The following is a 22617-nucleotide window of genomic DNA, read 5'->3' on the forward strand; positions in this document are numbered from 1 at the left end:
GCCATGTCTCAGCAAAATACATAACACTGCATTCCCTATATTTTTTTCTGAGTCCTTGTCAGGGCTTGAAGTTCATCCATCTTGTCACCTTGTCTAACAATTTTCTTTTGTTAGACAAGATTGTTAGCTAAGAAGATCCCAACAAAATGGAACTGGGCCTCCACATGATGGAACTATGGTTCCAGATTGTGCTGCCAGAACTCTGGAAGCTTGATAACATCCCCAAAAGTAGCTGATGAAGCAGCAGAAGAAGATGAGACCATAGCAGTTGGAGTAACAGCTGCCTGGCAAGAAACTGGGTCTGAAATCACAGCTGGTGGAGAAGCAGAGGCAGCATCTGGTGAGTTCTTGCTCAAAAACATGTTCAGATGTTTGGGTTCACCAATGTGGAAATCAGCAGAAAGAGACAAAAAAAGTATTTTGAGTCTCACTTTATTCTCAATGTCTTCCAACATCCAAAACCAGAAAAAGAATGGAGAACAGCCCTTGGTCTTTTCTTCTCCTCCTCTCTCTCCTTCACAATAAGAGCCTACATTCTGGTGAAATATATATACACGTTTGTGTCTGCCACAATTCCAAAGTAGTAATCATTTTTCTGTGCCGCTGAGATTACTGTGAGCTGTACCCACTGGCTTTGCAATTGACATGACACCGGCTCTGCCCCCATGCAGAGGAGCAAACATCAAACAAAGTGTTATAGCAGATAGTGGAACTCAAGACATTACCCGAGACATTTTTTTGAGTTATTTTTTTGCTTTCCATACCAACAATGAGGAAAAGACGACAGGCAAGAACATTCTCCAACAAAGTCCTACATCAGGTCTACAAGGTTCTTAGTGGGAAACAATGGAGATAACAACATTACCATTTACTCTGAGTACAAAGTTTGAATGTTATTAACATGACAACCTTTTTTATGATCTGTTAAAACAGTAATTAAAACCCAGTGACACCTACTGATAGAAGATGGTTCTCTGTGTCCTCCTTTGCAGTTGGCAGCTTTGTTGTGTGTTGGTTGGATTGGTTTATATGACTGACCAGTGGCTCTGTACATGGCCTGAACCCAGAGTGCTCTGTCCTGTTCGTCGTCACAGGCGAACGTCACCAGGTCGCCCTCCTTTACAGCATTAAAAAACACCTGGCCACCTTGCAGACCTAAATATTGCAAAAACAACAAAGAAATGAGGCAAAATTGAGTAAGCTTGATGAGTTAGTTGTACAAGCAAAGCACATGCCAGATAATTTTTATCTTATTACTATAGATTTTCTCTTACTACCATAGTTTGTCTTTTAAACCTCAAAAGGTTTATTCCTCCAAAGAGGCGTCAGTATGATGCAATGTTATGGCATCATAAACTGAGTTACACTGTATTACAACTTGCATTAAATTTAAATGTAGGTAATTAAGATTTTAACTGTCTTTATTTGACTGCATGTTTGTTGAGAAAAAATGGATGATGGTATAATGGATGGAGCTGTTTATGTATTGATTTTAAAGTTGATTAGCAATAGGAGCAAGATCATAAAATGAAGGAAGCTATGAAAAAAGCACAATTTAAAGCAGTGTCTAGGGTTGAAACCTTTCAGAAATCAACATAAGGGACGCTCACCACGCCCTACTCTCATGGGGTGGCACATCTGCTGGAATGAGACATTATTTTATGACAATATTTTTTTTATTTTAAAAAGTGATCCATAGAGCAATCGTTCATGCATAGAGGTTGGTTAGAGTACCCTGAAATTGTACTCTAGTCAGAGTAGCATACCTTATACATGTTTAATTAAGCAAGTGTAAAAAGTATTTGTTAAACTACTTAAGTACTGAGTAACTGATCATAACACCTTATTTAATATTCAAAATGTATCCTCAGACAGCCAAAAGTATAAACGTTACGTGAACATTCTGGTATTTTACAGAGTATTACCAAAATATTTATAAGGAGTTAGGTTTGGAGGCTGGTTCTAGACCAAATTTACCACAGGGGCCAGGGTAAACCCTAACCCTAAGAGGAGATGGGACGTCAGGGGTACCCAGAGAAAGAGGGGCTGCAGAACCTGCCAGAGCAATGGAAAAGCAGACGACTGCACCCATTGTTTAAAATGTGGCCCTCAGGGTCACATTTCCAGAGTTGTTTTCCACTTGTAGAAAATTTGGACATTTCCTCAAATAAACAGGGGAAGAAATTTGTAAAACTAATTGGTAGGTGTAAAATGGTGAGCTGCACTTTTGACAATCTACCAGTTGTAGTGCTGTGCACAGGCTACAGTGATAAATGACAGTTGGAGGGTGGAGGACTTACCTCACACCACTATCAGGGGGATAGATGAGCTCTTAGGATCAGAACCATTAAATAGGCTTGCTGAGGAAAAAGTCAGGTGAGTTCAGACTTTGTGTAGATTATGGAGAACTTAATCGCAAATCAGTACCTGACAGACATCCTATTCTCAGAATACAAGACAGCCTTACAGGTAGCTCCTGGATTACAGTATCGGACCAGGGAAAAGCTTATCATCAGCCTTTCCCTGGCTGAAAGGCTGATGATAAGCCTGCAGTAGTGAAGTCATCTGTTTGGTAAAGTTTTTATTTCAAGAAAAAACTTGGGTAGAAAGGGTAGCAAAATATATACATGTACATCTTTAGATATTTCATTGGTCATAACAGCAATGCTCAGATGGGGAAATTACATTTCTCTGGCAATGTCTTCCCATAACATATAATTACCCAATAATATTTTTACATTTCCTGTCTACTTAACATCTTTTAATACAAAAACACGGTGGGCCGCCGATGGTCTGCCCACCGACCACCGAGGTTAGCAAGTTTTTGTGTGGCCATAATTATTTACCAAAACTGCCTCAACTCTCCTGGGTATGGAGTTTACCAAAACTTCACAGATTGCCGCTGGACAGATTTTTTACTCCTCCAAGCTGGCGGATATTCAACACTTTGCGCTCCTCCGCCTTCCACTTGAGGATGCCCCAAAAATGTTCCATTGGGTTTAGGTCTGAAGACATGCTTGGTCAGTTCATCATCTTCACCCTCTTCAATAAAGCAGTGGTTGTCTTAAGAGTTGTATTTAGGGCCGTTATCATGCTGGAACACTGCTCTGTGACCCAGTTTCCGGAGGGAGAGGATCATCCTCTGCTTCTTTAGTTCGTAGTACATATTGGAGTTCATGAGATGTAACTCCTCAACACCTGCTGCACTCATGCAGCCCCAGACCATGGCATTCCTACCACCATGCTTGACTGTAGGCATCACACACTTATCTTTGTACTTCTCACTTGATAGCAGCCACACATGCTTAAGACCATCTGAACCAAATAAATTAATCTTGGTCTCATCAAACCATAGAACCTGGTTCCAGAAATGCATGTCCTTTGTTGACATGTCTTCAGCAAACTGCTTGCAGGCTTTCTTGTGTACAGACTTCAGAAGAGGCTTCCTTCTGGGATGACAGCCATGCAGACTGATTTGATGTAGTCTACAGCATATGTTCTGAGCACTGACAGACTGACCTCCCACCTCTTTAATCTCTGCAGCAATGCTGACAGCACTCCTGCACCTATCTTTCAAAGACGGCATTTGGATGTGATGCTGAGCACATGTACTGAGCTTCTTTGGACGACCAACGTGAGGTCAGTTCTGAGTGGACCCAGCTAAAACTGCTGGATGATCTTGGCCACTATGGTGTAGCTCAGTTTCACGGTGTTCTCAATCGTCTTGTAGCTTTGGCCATCTTCATGCAGCACAACAATTTGCCTTTTAAGATTCTCAGAGAGTTCTTTGCCATGAGGTGCAATGTTGGAACTTTCAGTGAAAAGTATGAGAGAGTGTGAGAGCTTGTACGGCAGCAGCACATCAGCGGACAAGAAGGCGCTCCAGAGAGTTGTTAGGGCAGCAGAGAGAACCATAGGCTGCCCCCTCCCCACTATGGAACAGATTTACACTTCCAGGCTCCACAAGAAAGTTTTGGACATTTTAAATGACTCTTCACACCCTGGCCATGGTCTCTTCCAGCTGCTGCCATCAGGCAAGAGATACAGAGCAATAAAAACCAGGACAAATCGTCTAAAAAACAGTTTTTACCCGATGGCAATCATGGCACTAAATTCAAGGCATAAGAACTTCTGCTCTTGACACCACTTTGTTATAAATGTAAATTCTGTTGCAACACCTCCAGGCGCTGCAACCGTCTTCTGATGTCTATTTATTTCTCATTTTGTACTATTCATTTCTTTATCTTTGTATATTACGTATACACACATAACCTGCATCTTAGCTCGAGTCGAGCAAATCTCAATCTCGTAATCTGTTGACAATGACAAATAAATCTTATCTTATCTTATCTTTACTACAAAATCTAACAACCTGCTCCCTATGCACACCTTAGACCTAGTAACACTAACTAGTCACAACATTTTGGAGGGAAAATGACAAGCAGTGCTCAGTTTGGACATTTAGGGGTGTACTCACTTTTGTTTCAGGTAGTTTAGACATTAATGGCTGTTTATAGAGATATTTTGAGGGAAGAAGAAATTTACACTGTTATATAAGCTGCACACAAACTACTTTTCATTGTGTTAAAGTGTCATTTTGTCAGTATTGTCCCATGAAAAGATATACTTAAATATCTTCAGAAATGTGAGGGGTGTACTCACTTTTGTGATACACCCCTCAAGTATGATTTGAAATAAATTTTACTTTGTGGAAGTCAGCAGAAAAAGACAAAAATATAATTTGAGTCTTGTTTTGTTCTCTATGTCTTCCAATCCAAAAATAGAATGAAGTACAACCGTTGGTGACTTCTCACCTCAATTTCTCCCCTTCACAATAAGAGTATAGATTCAGGTGTGAAATATATACATTGTATATGCCACAAAGCCCCCCCCCCCCCCCCCCCCGCACACACAGAACATCACAAATACAAAAACACATAACATGTGAAACAACATCACAAGTACATAAAAGAAAACACATGTAAAGGAAAAACTAAACTGCAGCAACAGACAAAACAATTGAAATATCTAATGGTAACAACTAGGATGTTTAATAAGTCGGCCACCACAGCTTCTTTTCACAGGAACAGGTGTTGAAACTGAAAGAGACTCTCCAGATCGACTGCTACCAAACTGTCCACCTGAGGGGGTCGCGAAGCAGGCGATCGGCCCGCTCCGCGTTTGACAATTGGTAGAGCCGAAGCAGATTCTCCTTGAGCGCTCTGTACTTGTTAGGGGAAATTAAGCTAACAAGGTTAGCGGGTTCCTCAGCAGACCCATCAGACGGCGGGTGGAAACGGAATCCAACGCAGCAACTACATGGAAGTACTTGGTCTCATCTGTGGTTACCCCATGGAGATGGAACTGGGCTTCCATATACTGAAACCATGGTTCTGTATCGTGGTGCCAGAACTCTGGAAGCTTGATAACGGCAGCAAAAAGAAGCGGCGGTTGGACTAACGGCCGCCTGGCAAGAAACTGCGTCCGAACCCACAGCTGGCGGCAGCATCTGGTGAGTTCTCGTTAAAAAAACATGTTCAGATGTTCAGGGTCACCAATGTGGAAGTCAGCAGAAAAAGACGAAAATATTTTGAGTCTTGTTTTATTCTCCATGTCTTCCAATCCAAACCAAAAATAGAATGAAGTACAACCGTTGGTGATTTCTCACCTCACCTTCTCCCCTTCACAATAAGAGTATACATTCAGGTGTGAAATATATATATTTATTACGCCACAACTTCCTAATTTAATCGCTTGAAATTGAGCCTCTGTCTCTTTAAAAACTACTGCTCTTTCTGAACTTCTGCCTTCAAATCAGATGAGACGGCCACAGTTGATCGTCCTAGCTTCAGTTGTGTGCGTTTAAGGCGCCTAACATCACTGCATTAATCCTCAAACATCATTTTTACGAGAGTTCACTGAGAAGTAGCTCATTATAAGCTGCCGTTATCAGCAGATGCACAGTTCTTCCAGGTGTTTGCCAAGTTCTGCTGGCTAGTCTGAAGGAGCTGAGTGGGAGCGATGTGGGTAGGGCTGATCTATGAGGGGGAAGCTTGGTAGTTTGGAAACTGCAGCTCAGAGGAAGAGTTGCATCTAGAAAAGAGGAGGTGTCATTTTGCTCAGCTGAATGGTTGCCATGGAGATTAAAGCAATTCTCAAACAGGCATGAAAGAATCAAGAGAACCCTCCAGGGGCCTCAAGCATAAAAGAATGCGCAGTTTTCACACTAAAACTTGGCATACAGACAAGTTTAGAAAAGTGTGGCGCACAAGAAAATCCGGATGTATAAAGCCCGTGGCTGCACACCTTTCCTTTATATTGTACATCCCAATTTGTGGGAAATCCAGCGCAGCTGCTGGTCGGCCCTGTTGCCACCCATAAATACATATGTAAATTAGTACAAAAAATACCCGGAAGTCTGCCACCACGTGAAGCAATAACCATGGCAATGTCCTTGTTTGTAGCAGTATTTAGAATAATAATTATATATTTTATTTTAAAGGTGCTTTCAGGGCACATATGATCACCTCACAAAAATAATGCATTTTAAAGAAAAAAAAATCCAAATTAAAAAAAAGAAAATAGAGATTATGTTGGAGCCTGTTATAACATCAGAACGTTCAGCCAGGATTTAAAGACAGACAGCGTGTCAGAGAGTGCTTTGAGTGGGAAAAGTGGACATTTATTCTAAATAGTAGAATTATGTGCATAAGTTGTACATTTACAGAATAGAGATTCTTTCTGTCTATAAAGGCGCATTCACAAAGCGGATCTGGCTCGACTGAAGGATGACTGCAGTTGCATCGGCACTGGTAACGCACGGCTCCTCCCATAGGGGTCCACAGTTATGCTGCACACCTTTGCACAGATACCTATATACACACCTTAAAAATAATCAAACCTCACATGTTTGGAGTTAATCTGCTGATCCAACTCTGTTTTCTTTTTTTAGTGAGAATGAAATTACCTCATAGAGGCATTCCATGCACTTCAGAGCACAGACCAATGCGTTACATCTTTATGATAAAAACTGAGGAAAACTGAGGACAAAAACATTCAAGTGATGTTTTCACCTCCTTTTATTTTTATTTTCTTTATTTTGTGAACGTGTTAGGTTATTGTCTGAGGTTAAATGAGGTTCAGTTTCATCGTTTACGTTTAAACAATAAAATATTAAAATCAGAAAAAAAAAAATATTGGGTTAGATGCTTCTTGGACTAAATAACTGAATGTTGTCCAATTTTACTGTATTTAGGTGAGTTTTGATGCTTTGTAGTTTGACATTGTTCACAGAAAAGGTTTGCGTGACTGACGCACATTTTCATGCCAGGAAAAAAGTGTGCGTACATTTACGCAAACTTTGACACAAAGTTCATTTTTATACATGCCGACTTGTGCATAAAATATGGAGCCAGACATTTTTTGTGCATACGCATGCTTTATACATGAGACCCCTGGTATGTTTTTGAAGAGGGAATATTATAACATGAGGCAAAGCTCAAAAAAGTCGTTTTTATAATACTTCCCATTTAAGTACATCATAATCTGTTAAAATTAAAATCTCTGAAAATTTTTACTTTATTAAAACTTAAACTTTAATCCTTTAGAAATTAGGAAAGTCTGGAAAAACAAATGGTTTCCACAATTCATTTTTCTCTAAATATATGTAGACAGATCAGCATTTTCTACATAGTCTACCTGTCTGAGGTTGGCAGTAGTCCACAGTGTAGCCTTCCAGCTGCATCAGTTCCTGAGGCTCAGCTTTCCTCTCTCTGTAGCTGCACATTGCAAATGTGTACTGACTCACCTAAAGGAAGCAGACACATAGTTGGCACCTCCAAAATAAGCATGATCAATTCTCTCCTTTTTGACAAATTCCTTGCTACTAAAGCAGTAGAAAGCAAAAGTTCTACCAGCATTGGCACAATGATATTAAACATAATGATATATTTCAATAATTCAGGCAAAGTGACTTCCAAAGGTTCTCACACCATATTTTTCTAATTTTGTCACATCAAATCTCTAAACTTCACATTTCATACAACTTTAATAACATTTCTTAGTTCAGAGGTCCCCTAATTAGTAAACAAAGTGACTGGGTTTGAGCTATCAAAAAAAAAACAGACAAAAATGAATTTTCAGTAGATTTGAGCTGTTGCACATGGCTGGGGGGAAAGACTGCTAGAGCAACTAAAGTTTCTAGAAAGTGCTTCATTTCAGTACATTATAAATGCAAGCCACACCTTTAAAACATATATTACTTTTCTTGTACTTTAGAATTTTGACCTACATGTAGAGTAACATGACAACAGGTGAAAAAGATCAGTGTATGAATTCTTTTTACAACCAGCAATAAATCATGAATATACATTACAGTTTTTTTCTCCTTTTAGCTTTTAAGATTTATTTGTATATACTTTGTTGTCGTTGCCTTCCTGTTCTATTCCACTCAGTACAAATGTCACTTCACAGCTCAGTCTGGGATCTTTCCCCTTCACATAGATTTTCTCTGGTAGATTTTCTAGTGGACCAATCAGTGAACAGGAGAAAAAGTTGTGAATGAAGATGTTGATTTTCTGTGCCTTTTTAGAATTGTAGTCTGTAGTTTTGTCAATGGCAGCAAAGTCAGTGAAGAAAGCTGTTCAGTCTGAGTTGGCCACGCTTCCAAACTCTTGATGTATCAGTGAATGTAGATCCTCAGTCCAAAGACTTCAGTACTACATGTAAATTTGGTTTTGTATGTAGTCCATCCTCTGGAACCCAAGGATCTCTAATCTGAGATTCTACACCTACTAAATTCATCCGAACTTTGTCACAGGAGCATCTTACCTGAACAAGAATAAAATATCTTTTTTTCCAGCGTTTCCAGACTCTGTGTCCTACAGCATACAGGTACCTGATGCACAAACAGAAAAAGATCATAAACCACACAGTAGCTACCATGTTTCAATAACTTGAAAGAATCTTGTTTAATTTAATTAAAGTGGTTTCAATCAAATGAGACAATAGAAATCACTTTTATGCCAATATTGGAAGATGAAAAGGCTGACTTCTTATTGCCATAGAATGTAAAACTGAGGCTTTATTTAAAAAACAAAAAATTCAAAAATACTTTATTGTTCCCCAAGAGAAATTAAATTAAGTAGACTGAGTAAAGACACTCTGTTTTACCGCAGACATTCTCATAAAGAGCATGATTAGGGTTATGGATAGCTTTCTTGATTTTCTGAAGAATCCTTCTTTGCATTCTGTTCTGGGGAAATTCCATAGCCATCCCTAGAACAGAATCAGATCAAAACCAGATCAGCCATTTTAGGTCCCTGGCTCTGATGCTGCATTAGATGATGGCAGAAGAGACTAAACTCTCAACAACAGACTTGTAGAAGATCTGCAGCATCTTGCTCAGATGCTGCAGAGGAAGCTAAGATCAGGAAGGTAAGATCCTAGTTGAAGGATCTTAGCTTCCTGAGGAAGTACAGTCGGCTCTGTCCCTTCTTATATACGGCATCACTGTTATGTCTCTTGTTTAGGCTGTTTAGGCGAACACGGAGGCGTTTATATTCCTCAGCCACCTCCACTTCTTCTCCAATGATGAAAATAGGGTTTGATTGATCTAACCCTGTTTTTCATGAAATCTACAGTCCTCTCCTTTGTTTATTTACAGCGGAGGAAATAAGTATTAGATCCATGACCGCTTTTGAAAGTTTGTTCTCCGACAAATAATTAAGCAGTATAGGATTTTTATGGTAGCTTCATTTTAACAGTGAGAGATATATCAAAAAGAAAATCTAGAAAACTAAATTATATTTAAATAAAAAATTATTTGCATTTCATTGAGGGAAATAAGTATTTGATCCCCTAATAACCATGACTAATGTTGGCTCCCACAGATCACTGACACACCCTGAACTCAGTGAAGTTGTTAAATGCATTAGAGACACCAGTCCCAAATCGTCACCTGTATAAAAGGCCACCTGCCAACAGACACAGTGACACTCCAACATCTCCACCATGGACAAGACTAAAGAGCTGTCTAAAGATGTCAGGGACAGAACTGTTGACCTACACAAGGCTAGAATGGGCTACATAGCCATAAGTAAGAAGCTGGATGAGAAGGTGACAACTGTTGGTGCAATTATTTGGAAGTGGAAGAAGTATAACATTACTGTCAATAGACCTAAGCCTAGAGCTCATGGAGTGACATTGATCAGGGGAAAGGTTAAAAATCAGCCAAGAATTACACGGGAGGAGCTGGTTAATGATCTCAAGGCAGCTGGGACCACAGCCTCCAAAATAAAAGAAAAAAAAAACGTTGGTAATACACTGAGAGGGTAATGGTTTAAAATCCTGCAGTGCACGCAAGGCTCCTCTGCTCAAGAAAGCTCATGTCCAGCCCCGCCTTAAGTTTGCCTCGGAGTCATTAATATGTTCCTGAATGAGCATATTAATGATTCTAAGAGAAACTCCGAGAGAGAAGGTGCATCGGTCAGATTAGACCAAGATTGAGCTCTCTGGCTGCAACTCAACTCGTGTTTGGAGGAAGAAAAATACAGAATATGGCCCTAAGAACACTATCCCCACTGTCAAGCATGGTGGTGGAAGTATTATGTTCCTGAGGTGTTTTTCTTCTAAGGGCCATGTATCGCAAAATCCTGGGTGACAACCTCCTTGCCTACACCAGGCACTGAAATTGGGTGGTGGGTCTTCCAGTACAACAACAACCCAAAGTGTACAGCCAAGGAAACAAAGTGACTCCATACGGAGCATATCAAGGTTATGGAATGGCCTATTCAGTCTTCTGACCTCAATCCCTTATTTCCTTCAATAAAATTCTAATTCATTTTTTTCTCATTTCATGTAATTTTCTCAATTCTTTCTTTTGATATTCTCTGTCACTGTTAAAATAAAATTATGAGACGTTTCGTTTATTTTTATGTCTAAAAAATCTTAAAGTCAGTGGGGGATGAAATACTTATTTCCTCCACTGTAGGTATAGTTCAGACTGAATCTTCACCTGAAGAACATTTCCAGGATTAGAGGACTAATGTTCCTGCAAATTTGTATTTTTTTGTATGCGAGTGTGTGTTTTTTGATGTAAAGCACTTTGAACTGCCTTGTTTCTGACGTGCTACACAAATAAACTTGATTGATTGATTTGTTTTGTTCGGATTAGAGATGAGATGATTGTTCCAACACCATGACACAAAGCAGTCCATCAGCTTTCTGTATTCAGCCTCGAGTCCATCTTTGATACACCTGGCAACTGCAAAATCATCTGAGTATTTCTGCAGATGACAGAAGTCAGACTTGTGCTGGGAATCTGAAGTGTAGAGAGTGAAAAGGACTGGTGAGAGTACAGTGCCCTGTGGGGCTCCTGTGTTGCTGCTACAAGGAGAGCATTCCAGGAGACTGCTCTTCCTGGACTTCAGCTCAGCTTTTAACACCATCATTCCGAGCAGACTGGTGAGAAAACTGGAGGACCTGGGTCTTCCCCAAAACATCTGCTACTGGATCATGGACTTCTTGACAAATCTCTCCCAGAGAGTGAGAGTAGGATCCCACCTGTCCTCGGCACTGAACACAAACACCGGGTCTCCAAAAGGCTTTGTGCTAAGCCCCCTACTCTACACCCACGATTGTAGCCCCAGCCACCCAAACGATACCATCATAAAATTTGTTGATATACCACGGTGGTGGGGCTCATCTCTGGAGGAGATGAGATTGCATACAGAGTGGAGGTGGAACGACTGTCTGCCTGATGCTCCACTAACCACCTCTGTTTAAACACCTCCAAGTCGAAGGAAGACATTATTTAGGAGGTGTAAACATTCAGGTGATCATTCTAAATCGGGAGAAGGTGGAAATGGTGCCCAATTTCAAGTTCATGGGCACCTACATCAGTGACTTGGAACTCCACTTCAATCCTGACACAACAGGACTGAAGGTTGACCAAGAACTGAACTCTTGGTGTTGGTAGACATCGTTGGGGTTTGGGCTACTGTTTTTAAAACAACAAATTTGAGGTAAGGACTTCTTTTTTTTTTCCAGAATCACCAAGCGGTATAAAGGGACATTTTAGTCCTAGAGACTATCTAAATCACAAATGTTTTTGCATTCACCCATTAGATAATATAATTGTTCTCTGCATATGATAGATGGATTCATCAAACAATGATCAGACTGTTGAAGGAAACTGGTAAATGGCACATTAAAAAAGAAAGGCTTGGCATGCATCAGTGGAAATTGTCCCACTGACTTGCCTGAAACTGCTTTTGTTCAGGTTGCATCAATATTTTCATTTAGTTCAACACAATCTGAATTTAAATTGACTATGAAGCTCAGAAAAGAAAAAAAAAAAGACAAAATGAAATAGATCGATGGGAAGATCTCTTTCTTCAGCCCTGCTGTCCGCTTTTAAAGAAAAGGCCTTCAGTCAAGGCTGTGGTGCGTCTGGACAAAAAGTCTGGGCCATTCCATGCAACTGTGGGTTAACATGTGGCAGCACTCAGCAGCCACTTCTGAAAATTATTTTGCTGCTTTGTCCTCTTCCTCTTGCGGTTTAACACATCAGTTCTGCTGCTGCTTGGTGAAGCAACAGAAAGCTGATGCCAAAGAGCTCAGTGAAGCTTTCTGACCAGAAATCATTCATTCTTAGCTGACCTGTCAGCCAGAAACTCAGATTTTAAAGAAGGAAAATGGAAAAACATGGATTTACTTTAAAATCAGCTTTCTATATATATATATATATATATATATATATATATATATATATATATATATATATATATATATATATATATATATAAATATTGATCCCTGCTGGAATAATTAGCTGGCCAAAGGAGGAGATAAAAGCCACTGATATTAAGACTAGAAAACTACTAACAATGCATGGAGGATTCCATCCCAAATCCAGCACCCTGAGACTGTACACGAGCCGCAAGGAAGGAGGCAGAGGACTAGTGAGTGTGAGAACCACAGTCCAGGACGAAACAACTAAGATCCATAAATACATCAGGGACAAAGCCTCAACAGACAATGTGCTCAGTGAATATCTCAGACAACAGGGAACGGAGGTTGAGGTGCCAGAGATACCATCATGGCAGGACAAGCCCCTACATGGGATGTACCACCAGCAAATAACCCAAGTGGCTGATATCAGTAAATCCTACCAATGGCTGGAAAAAGCTGGACTCAAGGACAGCACAGAGGCCCTCATCCTGGCCGCCCAGGAACAGGCCCTAAACACCAGAGCAATAGAGGCCCAGATATACCACACCAGACAAGACCCAAGGTGTAGGTTGTGCAAGGAGGCCCCTGAGACAGTCCAGCACATAACAGCAGGGTGCAAGATACTGGCAGGGAAAGCGTACATGGAACGACATAACCAAGTTGCAGGCATAGTGTACAGAAACATCTGTGCAGAATATGGACTGGAAACCCCGGGATCAAAGTGGGAAACACCCCCAAAGGTGGCGGAGAACGCCAGAGCTAAGATCCTGTGGGACTTCCAGATCCAGACAGACAAAATGGTAATGGCGAACCAACCAGACATTGTCGTAGTGGATAAACAACAGAGGAAAGCCGTTGTGGTAGATGTAGCAATACCAAGCGACTGCAACATCAGGAAAAAGGAGCACGAGAAACTAGAGAAATACCAGGGCCTCAGGGAGGAACTGGAGAGGGCCTGGAAGGTGAAGACCACAGTGGTGCCTGTGGTCATCGGGGCCCTCGGGGCAGTCACCCCCAAACTGGACCAATGGCTACAACAGATCCCAGGAACAACATCAGACATCTCAGTCCAGAAATGTGCAGTCCTTGGCACAGCCAAGATACTGCGCAGAACCCTCAAGCTCCCAGGCCTCTGGTAGAGGACCCGAGCTCAGAGGATAAGAACCACCCGCGGTGGGTGAGAAGGGAATTTATTATATATATATATACACACACACACCCATATACACATCAGGGTCATGTTAAGGGAATTTGACCGTTTTTTTATTTGTTTGTTTGTTTTTTAATGACGGAAAAATTTGAAGCCCATCCTTCATTTTGAGAGGTTATAATTAACACCTTTGACTGGTGCACATGGGCAGACGTTATAGACTTTACGCAAAGAGTTCATCGCAGAGGCAGCTAAAATCAATCAATAAAAAAATCCTTCTGAATCTCATCTCATGGACACTGAACTAATGAACTAAATGCTTCTTGCTGACCGGGAGCTGACAGCGTGTTGAAGAGTTATGGACAAGACGCTTTGACACTCGTTCAGAAGCGCATTCCAAACCTTTAGTTGAAATGGCGCATTTAATTCCAGTTCCATGGAATTAAATGTGAGAAAACAGAGAAAACTAAAGAGAATGCTATGTTGTGCTAATCCATTTATAATCTAAACAGAAGAGTCTGCAGTTTATCTTGAGGAAATAAATAAATGTGCAGAAGTTAATTAGATCCTGACATGCGCAGTGCGCTGCACAACTAATGCGGATGCGGCTCTGCTGCGAAGAATTAGACTAATTAGACTAAATCTTTGCAGCAGAGAAGTAAAATTGTTGAGTAAAATTAACATTGTTCTTTTATTCTACAATTACTGACATGTTTCTGAAATTCCAGGCAAAAACTTTGCATTTATTTGCAGAAAATGTGAAATGATCAAAATAATGAAAAAGATGCAGTGCTTGGACCTCAAGTATTGCAAAGAAAAGTTCATATTCATTTGAAACAACACTATTGTTTTTTACACATGAAGACTTCAGAAATCAATAATATTGGTAACCACCAAATAACAAGTATCCTCCATGACGGTGTTCGACAACAGAGAGATATATGGGGCTACAATGAATATGTCTATTTATCTTAATATTATATACATATTCATGCACACACACACACATATATATATATATATAAATCAAAACAAAAGTGTTTTGCAGAAAGAAAATATAAATTGGCTAGAAATAAATACTTTTTTTTTAAATCACTGATGCTTAACAAATCCAGTGGAGAAAGCCTCTGTTTGTAATATTAATGTAGTCTGTGTGGGTTTTCCTGAAATGTCTTCATCTGTTCTGAATTTCTTCCATTTTTATGCTTTTCAGCACCAAAATGTGGCAAGCACAAAAATAAGTCCGACTAGTTTATCAAGAGAAAAAAATGTATTCTAACATTTTCTAATTTATTTAAAATATATGTTCTATACAAAGAATATCTTTATTTTAAAACATGAGGCACATCGTTTTAACCTCCAATACGGAGCAAGCAACCTAAAGTCTCACTGGGGGACTGATACTGCCCCCTGGTGGAGCATCCTAAAAACTAAGTGTGATTCTTTCGGTATTTTTACTGGTTTTATTCTCTCTGCAGCCAACAGCTGATTTCAGTAAGTGCCACTTATTCCATCAGTTCAGGATTCATATTCCACACAGTGGAGTCAGCAAAAGCAGTATTTCCCAAGCCTGGCCCTCAAGGCACACTGCCCCGCATGTTTTCAATGTTTCCCTGCTTTAACAATTGATTCGGGCAACTGCAGTTCAGCAAAATCAGTTGAAATCAGGTCTGCTGAAGTAGGGAAATACCTTTTAAAAAAAAAAAAAAAGAGCAGGGCAATGTGCCTTGATGGCCAGGGTTGGGAAACACTGAGCCAAAATATTCTGGAGCTGAACTCCATCAACATGAACTCTCATGCAACACTCACAGGAAAAACAAACCAACCAACATCGCTTCTGACAGCAATCAGAAAACATGACAATATAAGAGAGATAGTCTCTAGGCTGATAAGATTTGGGTGGCTATCTCTACAAACAGCAATAAAACATACAATAAAATAAAAATGATTTTGTTAAAATGAAGCACAGATATGTAACTGCATGCAACATCTTTAGCACTGTCCAGCCATAAGTAAATGGATATTTTCTGGAATTATATAACAATTTTATATATTATTTATATTTTACAAGCACTTTCTTTGTTGTTCTTTTCATTGTAGCATCCAAACTTGAGGGCATCTGTTAATCTTACAAAGGACTGGATGTCACTTAAAACTTGAACATTAGCTACCCACTGATAAAAATATTATCTCCTATCTACTTAAACTATGCAAATAGTCACCTTAATTGTTCTATGTTTATAAAGCAAGACTGTTCTTTGTTTAAAGTACTTGCATATTTCATTACATAAAAAAGAAAATTCAAGTAAAGTGAACTTAATTTTGTCAAGCAGATTAAGCAAAACTGTTTGCTTAATATCTTTATTTTAAAACATGAGGCACATCGTTTTAACCTCCAATACGGAGCAAGCAACCTAAAGTCTGCTTTAGGTATAAATTACTCGACTTTTTAAATGTAGTAAATGAAATTTGCAAGTACACTTTAAAATGTAATTACTTAAATAATCAAATCATAGTTTGTTTTTTAAAACTAGAAATTACTTTAACAGAATATACTTGATTGAAACAGTTCGTACCTCAGTAAAATAAAATAATTTGCAAGGCTACACTATCAGGCAGAGTTCTATTGCTCTGAAAAGCCTATGTCAGTGGTACCCAAAGTTGGTCCTTTTTATATATATACAGTACAGACCAAAAGTTTGGACACACCTTCTCATTGAATTCAATGAGAAAGTGTGTCCAAACTTTTGGTCTGTTTTGAGTACAGACCACAAGTTTGGACACACAGTTGTGTCCAAACCTTTGGTCTGTACTGTATATACATATATATATATATATATATATACATCACTGATCGTGTTTTTATATTAAAAGTTAAGTAGACAGGAAATCTAAAAATATTACTGTGTAATTGTATGTTACTGGAAAACGTCGCCAGTGAAATGATATTTAAATCCACAACTAGTCTTAAAAACAACAAATAAGAAAACACAATTAAAATCAATATCAATTATTTGCACTTCTGTTTAAACCAGGGGTCTCAAAACTCCAGGCTTCGAGGGCCGCAGTCCTGCAGTTTTTAGATGTGCCACAGGTACAAAACGCTGGAATGAAATGGCTTAATGACCTCCTCTATGTGCAGATCAGTTTTCCAGAGCCTTAATGACCTAATTATTCTATTCAGGTGTGGTGCAGCAGAGGCACATCTAAAAGTTGCAGGACTGCGGCCCTTGAGGACTGGAGTTTGAGACCCCTGGTTTAAACCCTGGGGGCTCCATAAGGCCCCCCAGGCTTCAGGGGCCCATAAATGCTAATATTTTAATGCAAACCACAGATATATAAATGTAACATTTGTTTATTCAGATTATCAATGCAGTTGAATTTGATTTAATGGTTTCAGCATAAATAACTTAAAAGATCTTAAATTGTTTAACATTTATATGTAAGAGTTTAAGGAGCTGGCAAATTTACTTTGTAAAAGATCAAAGAACAATATTTATAGTTAAATTGTTTTGTTACCATAGTAACAATCTGATGCTGTGAGTTTAATCTTTGAGTTTGAGCTCTGGAACACATACATAAACTTTCTCAGCGTAGACAGAGCCGGGCACTGGGCAGTGTGTTGAGATAGAAAAGCCGCACAAAATTCTTTGTCCATTAATATAAATCATTCTCACCGCTTACTCAACATGCTCCTCTGAAAGCGCCACTACAAGTTATTCCTGCGGTTCACGTAGCGCTGCGCAACCAGAGCTAACGCGGTGGGGTTTAAACTCCTGCCTTGATCACAAACTCTGGAAAGAATCATAATTCCTTACACGGGGTTGATGTAAATATCCATACAGGTCAGCCTGTGTCCAGTTTGAGTGAAAGGAGGTGCGCGGGATCCACGCTGAGGTTAACTTAAGACAACCAGCTGCTGCAGTGCGCCAGGCGACGTACAGAGGCGCCAGCTGTGTGATTTCCGGCTTTAAATGCATAAATATAAACCTATCTTCTATAAACATATCTTTTAGGAATAAATCTGATCCGCTAGTGAAACGCTCAGAGCAACAGAGATGCTTGCAATCCATCAACAAAAAAAAGCGATTTTGTTATATTTTTTATTTTCATAAAAACATAAACAAGAAAGGCTTAGCCTGGTAATAAGGCTATTAAAGCATGGCGGGCTGCCAGGCCAATAATATACTGGGGGAAACTAATATATACTGTGTATATATACTGCTCAAAAAAATAAAGAGAACACTTTAAGTGTTAAACACCTGTTTAAGTGTTCCCTTTATTTTTTTGAGCAGTGTATATATACTGTATATATCCTGCCTATACATATATACACACATATGCAAATATACATACTTAAACAGAACTTTGTATTCTACCCATCTATATCATACAAACATTCACAAACACACCTACTATAATTAAATTCTATGAAATAATTTAGTTTTCTTAAAAATCGAATAACTATTTGGATATGTTTACTCCCCAAATTCTTCCTCTACGATGTAAGGTTTATCTCGTTTCTTTTCCATTATGTACTATTGCTTCTGGTAGAATCCAAGGTGGTGATATTGGTGTTTGACTAATTTCTAAACTATCCATTTTAAATTATTTTATTTTCAATTGTCCATCCAAAACTCCTCATCTCTGTCTTTTCTTTTTCCCAACATGGGTTTAAAATTTCCCAAGTTGGATGATCAAAGTTATTGCCTTGTAAATTTAACCAATAATTTATTCTTCTTAAATCTAACGGCATTTCTCCCATTTCTATTTCTATTGCTGAAGTTGATGTAGTTTTAAATGCTCTAGTACATAATCTTAATGCCTGATGTTGAATAATGTCTAATTTAACCAGATGTGATTAAGCTGCTGAACCATAAACTATACAACCAGAGTCTACGTTAGATCTTATCATTCCTGTGTAAATTTGTTTTAGTGATTGTCTATCTGCTCTCCAGTCACTGCCAGCCAAGCAACTCAAAATATTTAAGATTTTCTTACATTTATCAACACCTTTTCGAATAAGTATATTCCATTTTAATTTTTCATCAAATCATAGGCCTAAAAATTGTATACACTTTACTTGCTCTAATTCTTGGTTATATAATTTTAATTTTATTTCCTTGTTTATCCTTTTTGATTAAATATCATTACTTCTGTATTCTCCAACTGAAAACTTAAATCCCCATTGCAACGCCCATTTTTCTATTTCAATAATAACCTTTTGTAATTTTTTTACAATGAAATCTAAATTTTTCCCTCTTTCCCAAACAGCTCCATCATCTGCAAAAAATGAACATCCAATTTCTTTTCCAATATCTTTAAATACATAATTTATCATAATGGAGAACAATAATGGACTTGCAATACTCCCTTCCATTTTCTACTGTATATTTTCCTGAGATCACCTCACCAATTCTAACTTGTATTTTCCTATTTGTTAAAAAGTCTTTAATCCGTTTAAATATTTTTCCTTTAATGCTCAACTTGTATAATTTAATTAATAATCCCTCAACACACATCATATCATATGCTTTTTCTATATCAAAAAATATTGCCACTATACTTTGTTTATTTATTTGTGCTCTTCTAATTTCATGCTCTAAACATAGCGCTGGATCATTAGTAGTCCTCCCTGTTCGAAAACCACTTTGATATTTTGACATATATCCTTTATTATTTAAATAATATACTAGTCTATTATTAATCATTTTTTCCATTATTTTTACATAGTTTTGATGTTAAAGCTATTGGTCTGTAGTTTTCTGGGTTTGAGTTATCTTTTCCTGGTTTAGCTATTGGTACTTTAATTGATTCCTTCCAGTTCAGTGGTAATTTTCCCTCCTTCCAAATTTTATTATATAATTGTAATATTATATCTTTCGATTTTTCACTGAGTTGAATTCTCATTCTATACCAAATTTCATCTTTATCTGGTGCTGTATTTTTTGTCTTCCTAAGTGCATAATTCAATTTGGTTTTTGTAAAACTCAACATTTAACAAATTGTTTCTTTCTTCAACACTCTGAAATAAATCTTTATATTTAAGTTTTGTATTTTCTCTTCCTTTTCTTCCCTCTTCATTAATATTATTTGAACTATGAATTTCACTAAATGTTCTCGCCAATATTTCAACTTTATCTTCATCTCTTATTATATTTCTATCATCTATCTAATTCATAATTGATACTACTTTAAAAAAGCAGCATCAATTATCAATTAGATCATAATCATAATGTCACCTTTGTCATCTAAAAATTTACAATAGCATTTCTGTTTAGATGCCCTTAAAATGTCTAAGAATTTCCTTAAAATATATTCAGATATTTTTTATACTTAATTTATGCTTCTGCAGTTGCATATTTTGTGAATTCTCTAAGTAATGTTTTCTATTTTTGGAGGCATATTGCCTTAAGATCAGTTTTTATCGCTAAAATCTCTAGAAAGTATTTATCCAACCAGCTGGGTTATAAAAGTACCTGGGATAAATTCTTCCACCTCTTTGTACATAAGGAAACACAGGTGAAGTACACAAGTTCATCAGAACGGACAGTGGATTATTAGTGATTTAATAAATAATATTAATGAAGCCTTGTTTGTGAGTGTATCAAGCATTAATCTATAACAGGTGTGTGTGCGGGGTGTGTGGGCGTGTGGGGGGTGTGTGGGCGTGTATGTGCACATGTGTGAAGGTCAGATCTGCAACAGAAACAATAGCTTCAAAAGGTCAGATTTGCTGCCACCATGCGGTTACAGCTGAGGGTTACACACCATACTATGCCTACCTTCTGACATTTTATCCCACCATTACTTTGCAGACAGAAATACATAAATGCATAAACAGCTGAAACATGATTTTTACCAAATTCCAGGTCACATCTCAGCAAAATGCAGCTAAGCATGGCTTTAACCTCAAATGTCATCTGGATTGAATGTGACAGAAAAAACCTAGAGATTTATAGAAGCCTTCTGACATTTTTGATTCAAGTAAAAACACACTTTCATTGAGGAGTTAAACAATTTTTTTCTCTATCATGGCAAGAAAAAAATGAAACAATTATGAATCAAATATTCAACAAAAACAATAATTCACATTAAGCATAATTTTTAACATTAAGTAACTACTTTTAAAAAGTAATTTCAGCCAGTTATAATTGGAAGTCAGATGTGTCCTGGACATAGTTCATGCTGTAACAAAGGGACAGATCAGAGCAACTGTTTGAATGGTAATAGAAATGGTTTTATGAACAGGTGTAACATAATCGACTATGTTTATGTTTCTTTTAAATAAATAATGTATGATGTCAATTATATCAAACTGGCCTTTAGAAAAGTTCCAGTTTAGTGAGTTATGTTCTCCATGGTTTAGGACACATTTTGGGCAGAATCATGGACATTTTCACTACAGTGAACAGTAGACATAGGGGTGTGCATCTGCACGCAGCCAGAGAAATACACACAATCAGAACTGTGCAGCAGGAGGATTCCCTTTAAGGATGATAAACAAACATTAAACAAAAAGATAAAGTTGAAAAGGCTGCTAGAGTTCGCCCCGCTGCCCAATGTTAACGGGGATCAGAAACTGTTTGGAGCCCTTGCAATTCCAGGTAAAAGCTGTTGCATGGGTGTGCCGTAGTGGCGTAGGGGATAGCGCGACCCACGTTTGGAGGCCTTGAGTCCTTGACGCGGCTGTCGCAGGTTCGATTCCCGGATCCGACGATACTTGTCGCGGGTTCGATTCCCGGACCCGATGATATTTGCCGCATGTCTTCCCCCCTCTCCTTCCCCCTTTCCTGTCAGCCTACTGTCAAATAAGGGACACTAGAGCCCACAAAAGTCCCCCTGGAGGGGTAAAAAAAAAAAAAGCTGTTGTGCATGCGAGGATGCCACCCACAGGAAGTGAGAGTTGGACCTTTCCTATTTGACCTGCTTTTTGTGGTCTTATCTTTTAGGAAGGATTTTGCTTTTTTGGATTTTGACGTACATCATAAAATATGTACGTATTTTTCCACAAAAATATGGGGAAAGAAAGTTTTCCTTTTTTGAGAGTATGGGACTCTATTACAGACTTCATTCTGCTTAAATTAAATGATTTTGCTATATTTTTGGTGATAAGCTGAGTTATTTAAGTCTGAACTGATATTCTTTTGAGAGGTTACTGCTACCACTCAGCTGTTTATTAGTGATGGGCCAGACGACACAGAAACCTCGGCACATGTGCCGAGCAAACAAGATGAAACCCCGTGTCAGTGCGCGTATCACTTTAAGGAAAACCACGTGACCGATACAATTCCCGTATCGTTTGGATGTGAGTGCACCAAATTGTATTGATGAGGGAGAAACTGTCGACATGTTTATCGGTTTTGTTGGATGGAGATAGTTTGTGTTCTTTGCTTTGATTTGTTTTTTGGCTGGTATTTGACTACCAGCATGGATCAACAAAGGAAGAGGAAGTTTTCTCCATGTGTGGACACAGAAAATAATAATTGTTCCATTCTCATTTCCACTTTTGATCATTTTTCTTTCGGATAATTCAAATTCCTTTCAATGGTATATTTGAGTTACTTTACATGGATTAACTTTTATTAATATTGTAGGTGAAAAATGCAGGATTTGCTCCCAAGTTTTGTCTTACTGTAAACGGAGCACTTTCACAATCCTGAGGTATCAACGTGCCCGACATGAGGAGGATGAACCGATTAACACTCCCGTCTTTATTGAATTTGCCTGCAATG

General features: G+C 38.5%; 1 protein-coding gene across 2 annotated transcripts in view; it reads right to left on the minus strand.

The window, feature by feature from the left end:
- LOC102224657 (calcium-dependent secretion activator 2) overlaps positions 1-22617 on the minus strand; it is a 147636-nt gene that overhangs the window by 109118 nt on the left and 15901 nt on the right. For both annotated transcript variants that reach the window (XM_023347490.1, XM_023347483.1), the window contains exons 9-11: positions 8830-8896; positions 7699-7807; positions 958-1155 (exon numbers count right to left, since the gene is read on the minus strand). In XM_023347490.1, the coding sequence (XP_023203258.1) occupies positions 958-1155; positions 7699-7807; positions 8830-8896 (374 nt within the window). The remainder of the gene's footprint in view (positions 1-957; positions 1156-7698; positions 7808-8829; positions 8897-22617) is intronic.

This window comes from Xiphophorus maculatus, chromosome 2, assembly GCF_002775205.1.
Source record: "Xiphophorus maculatus strain JP 163 A chromosome 2, X_maculatus-5.0-male, whole genome shotgun sequence".
NCBI lineage: Eukaryota > Metazoa > Chordata > Actinopteri > Cyprinodontiformes > Poeciliidae > Xiphophorus > Xiphophorus maculatus.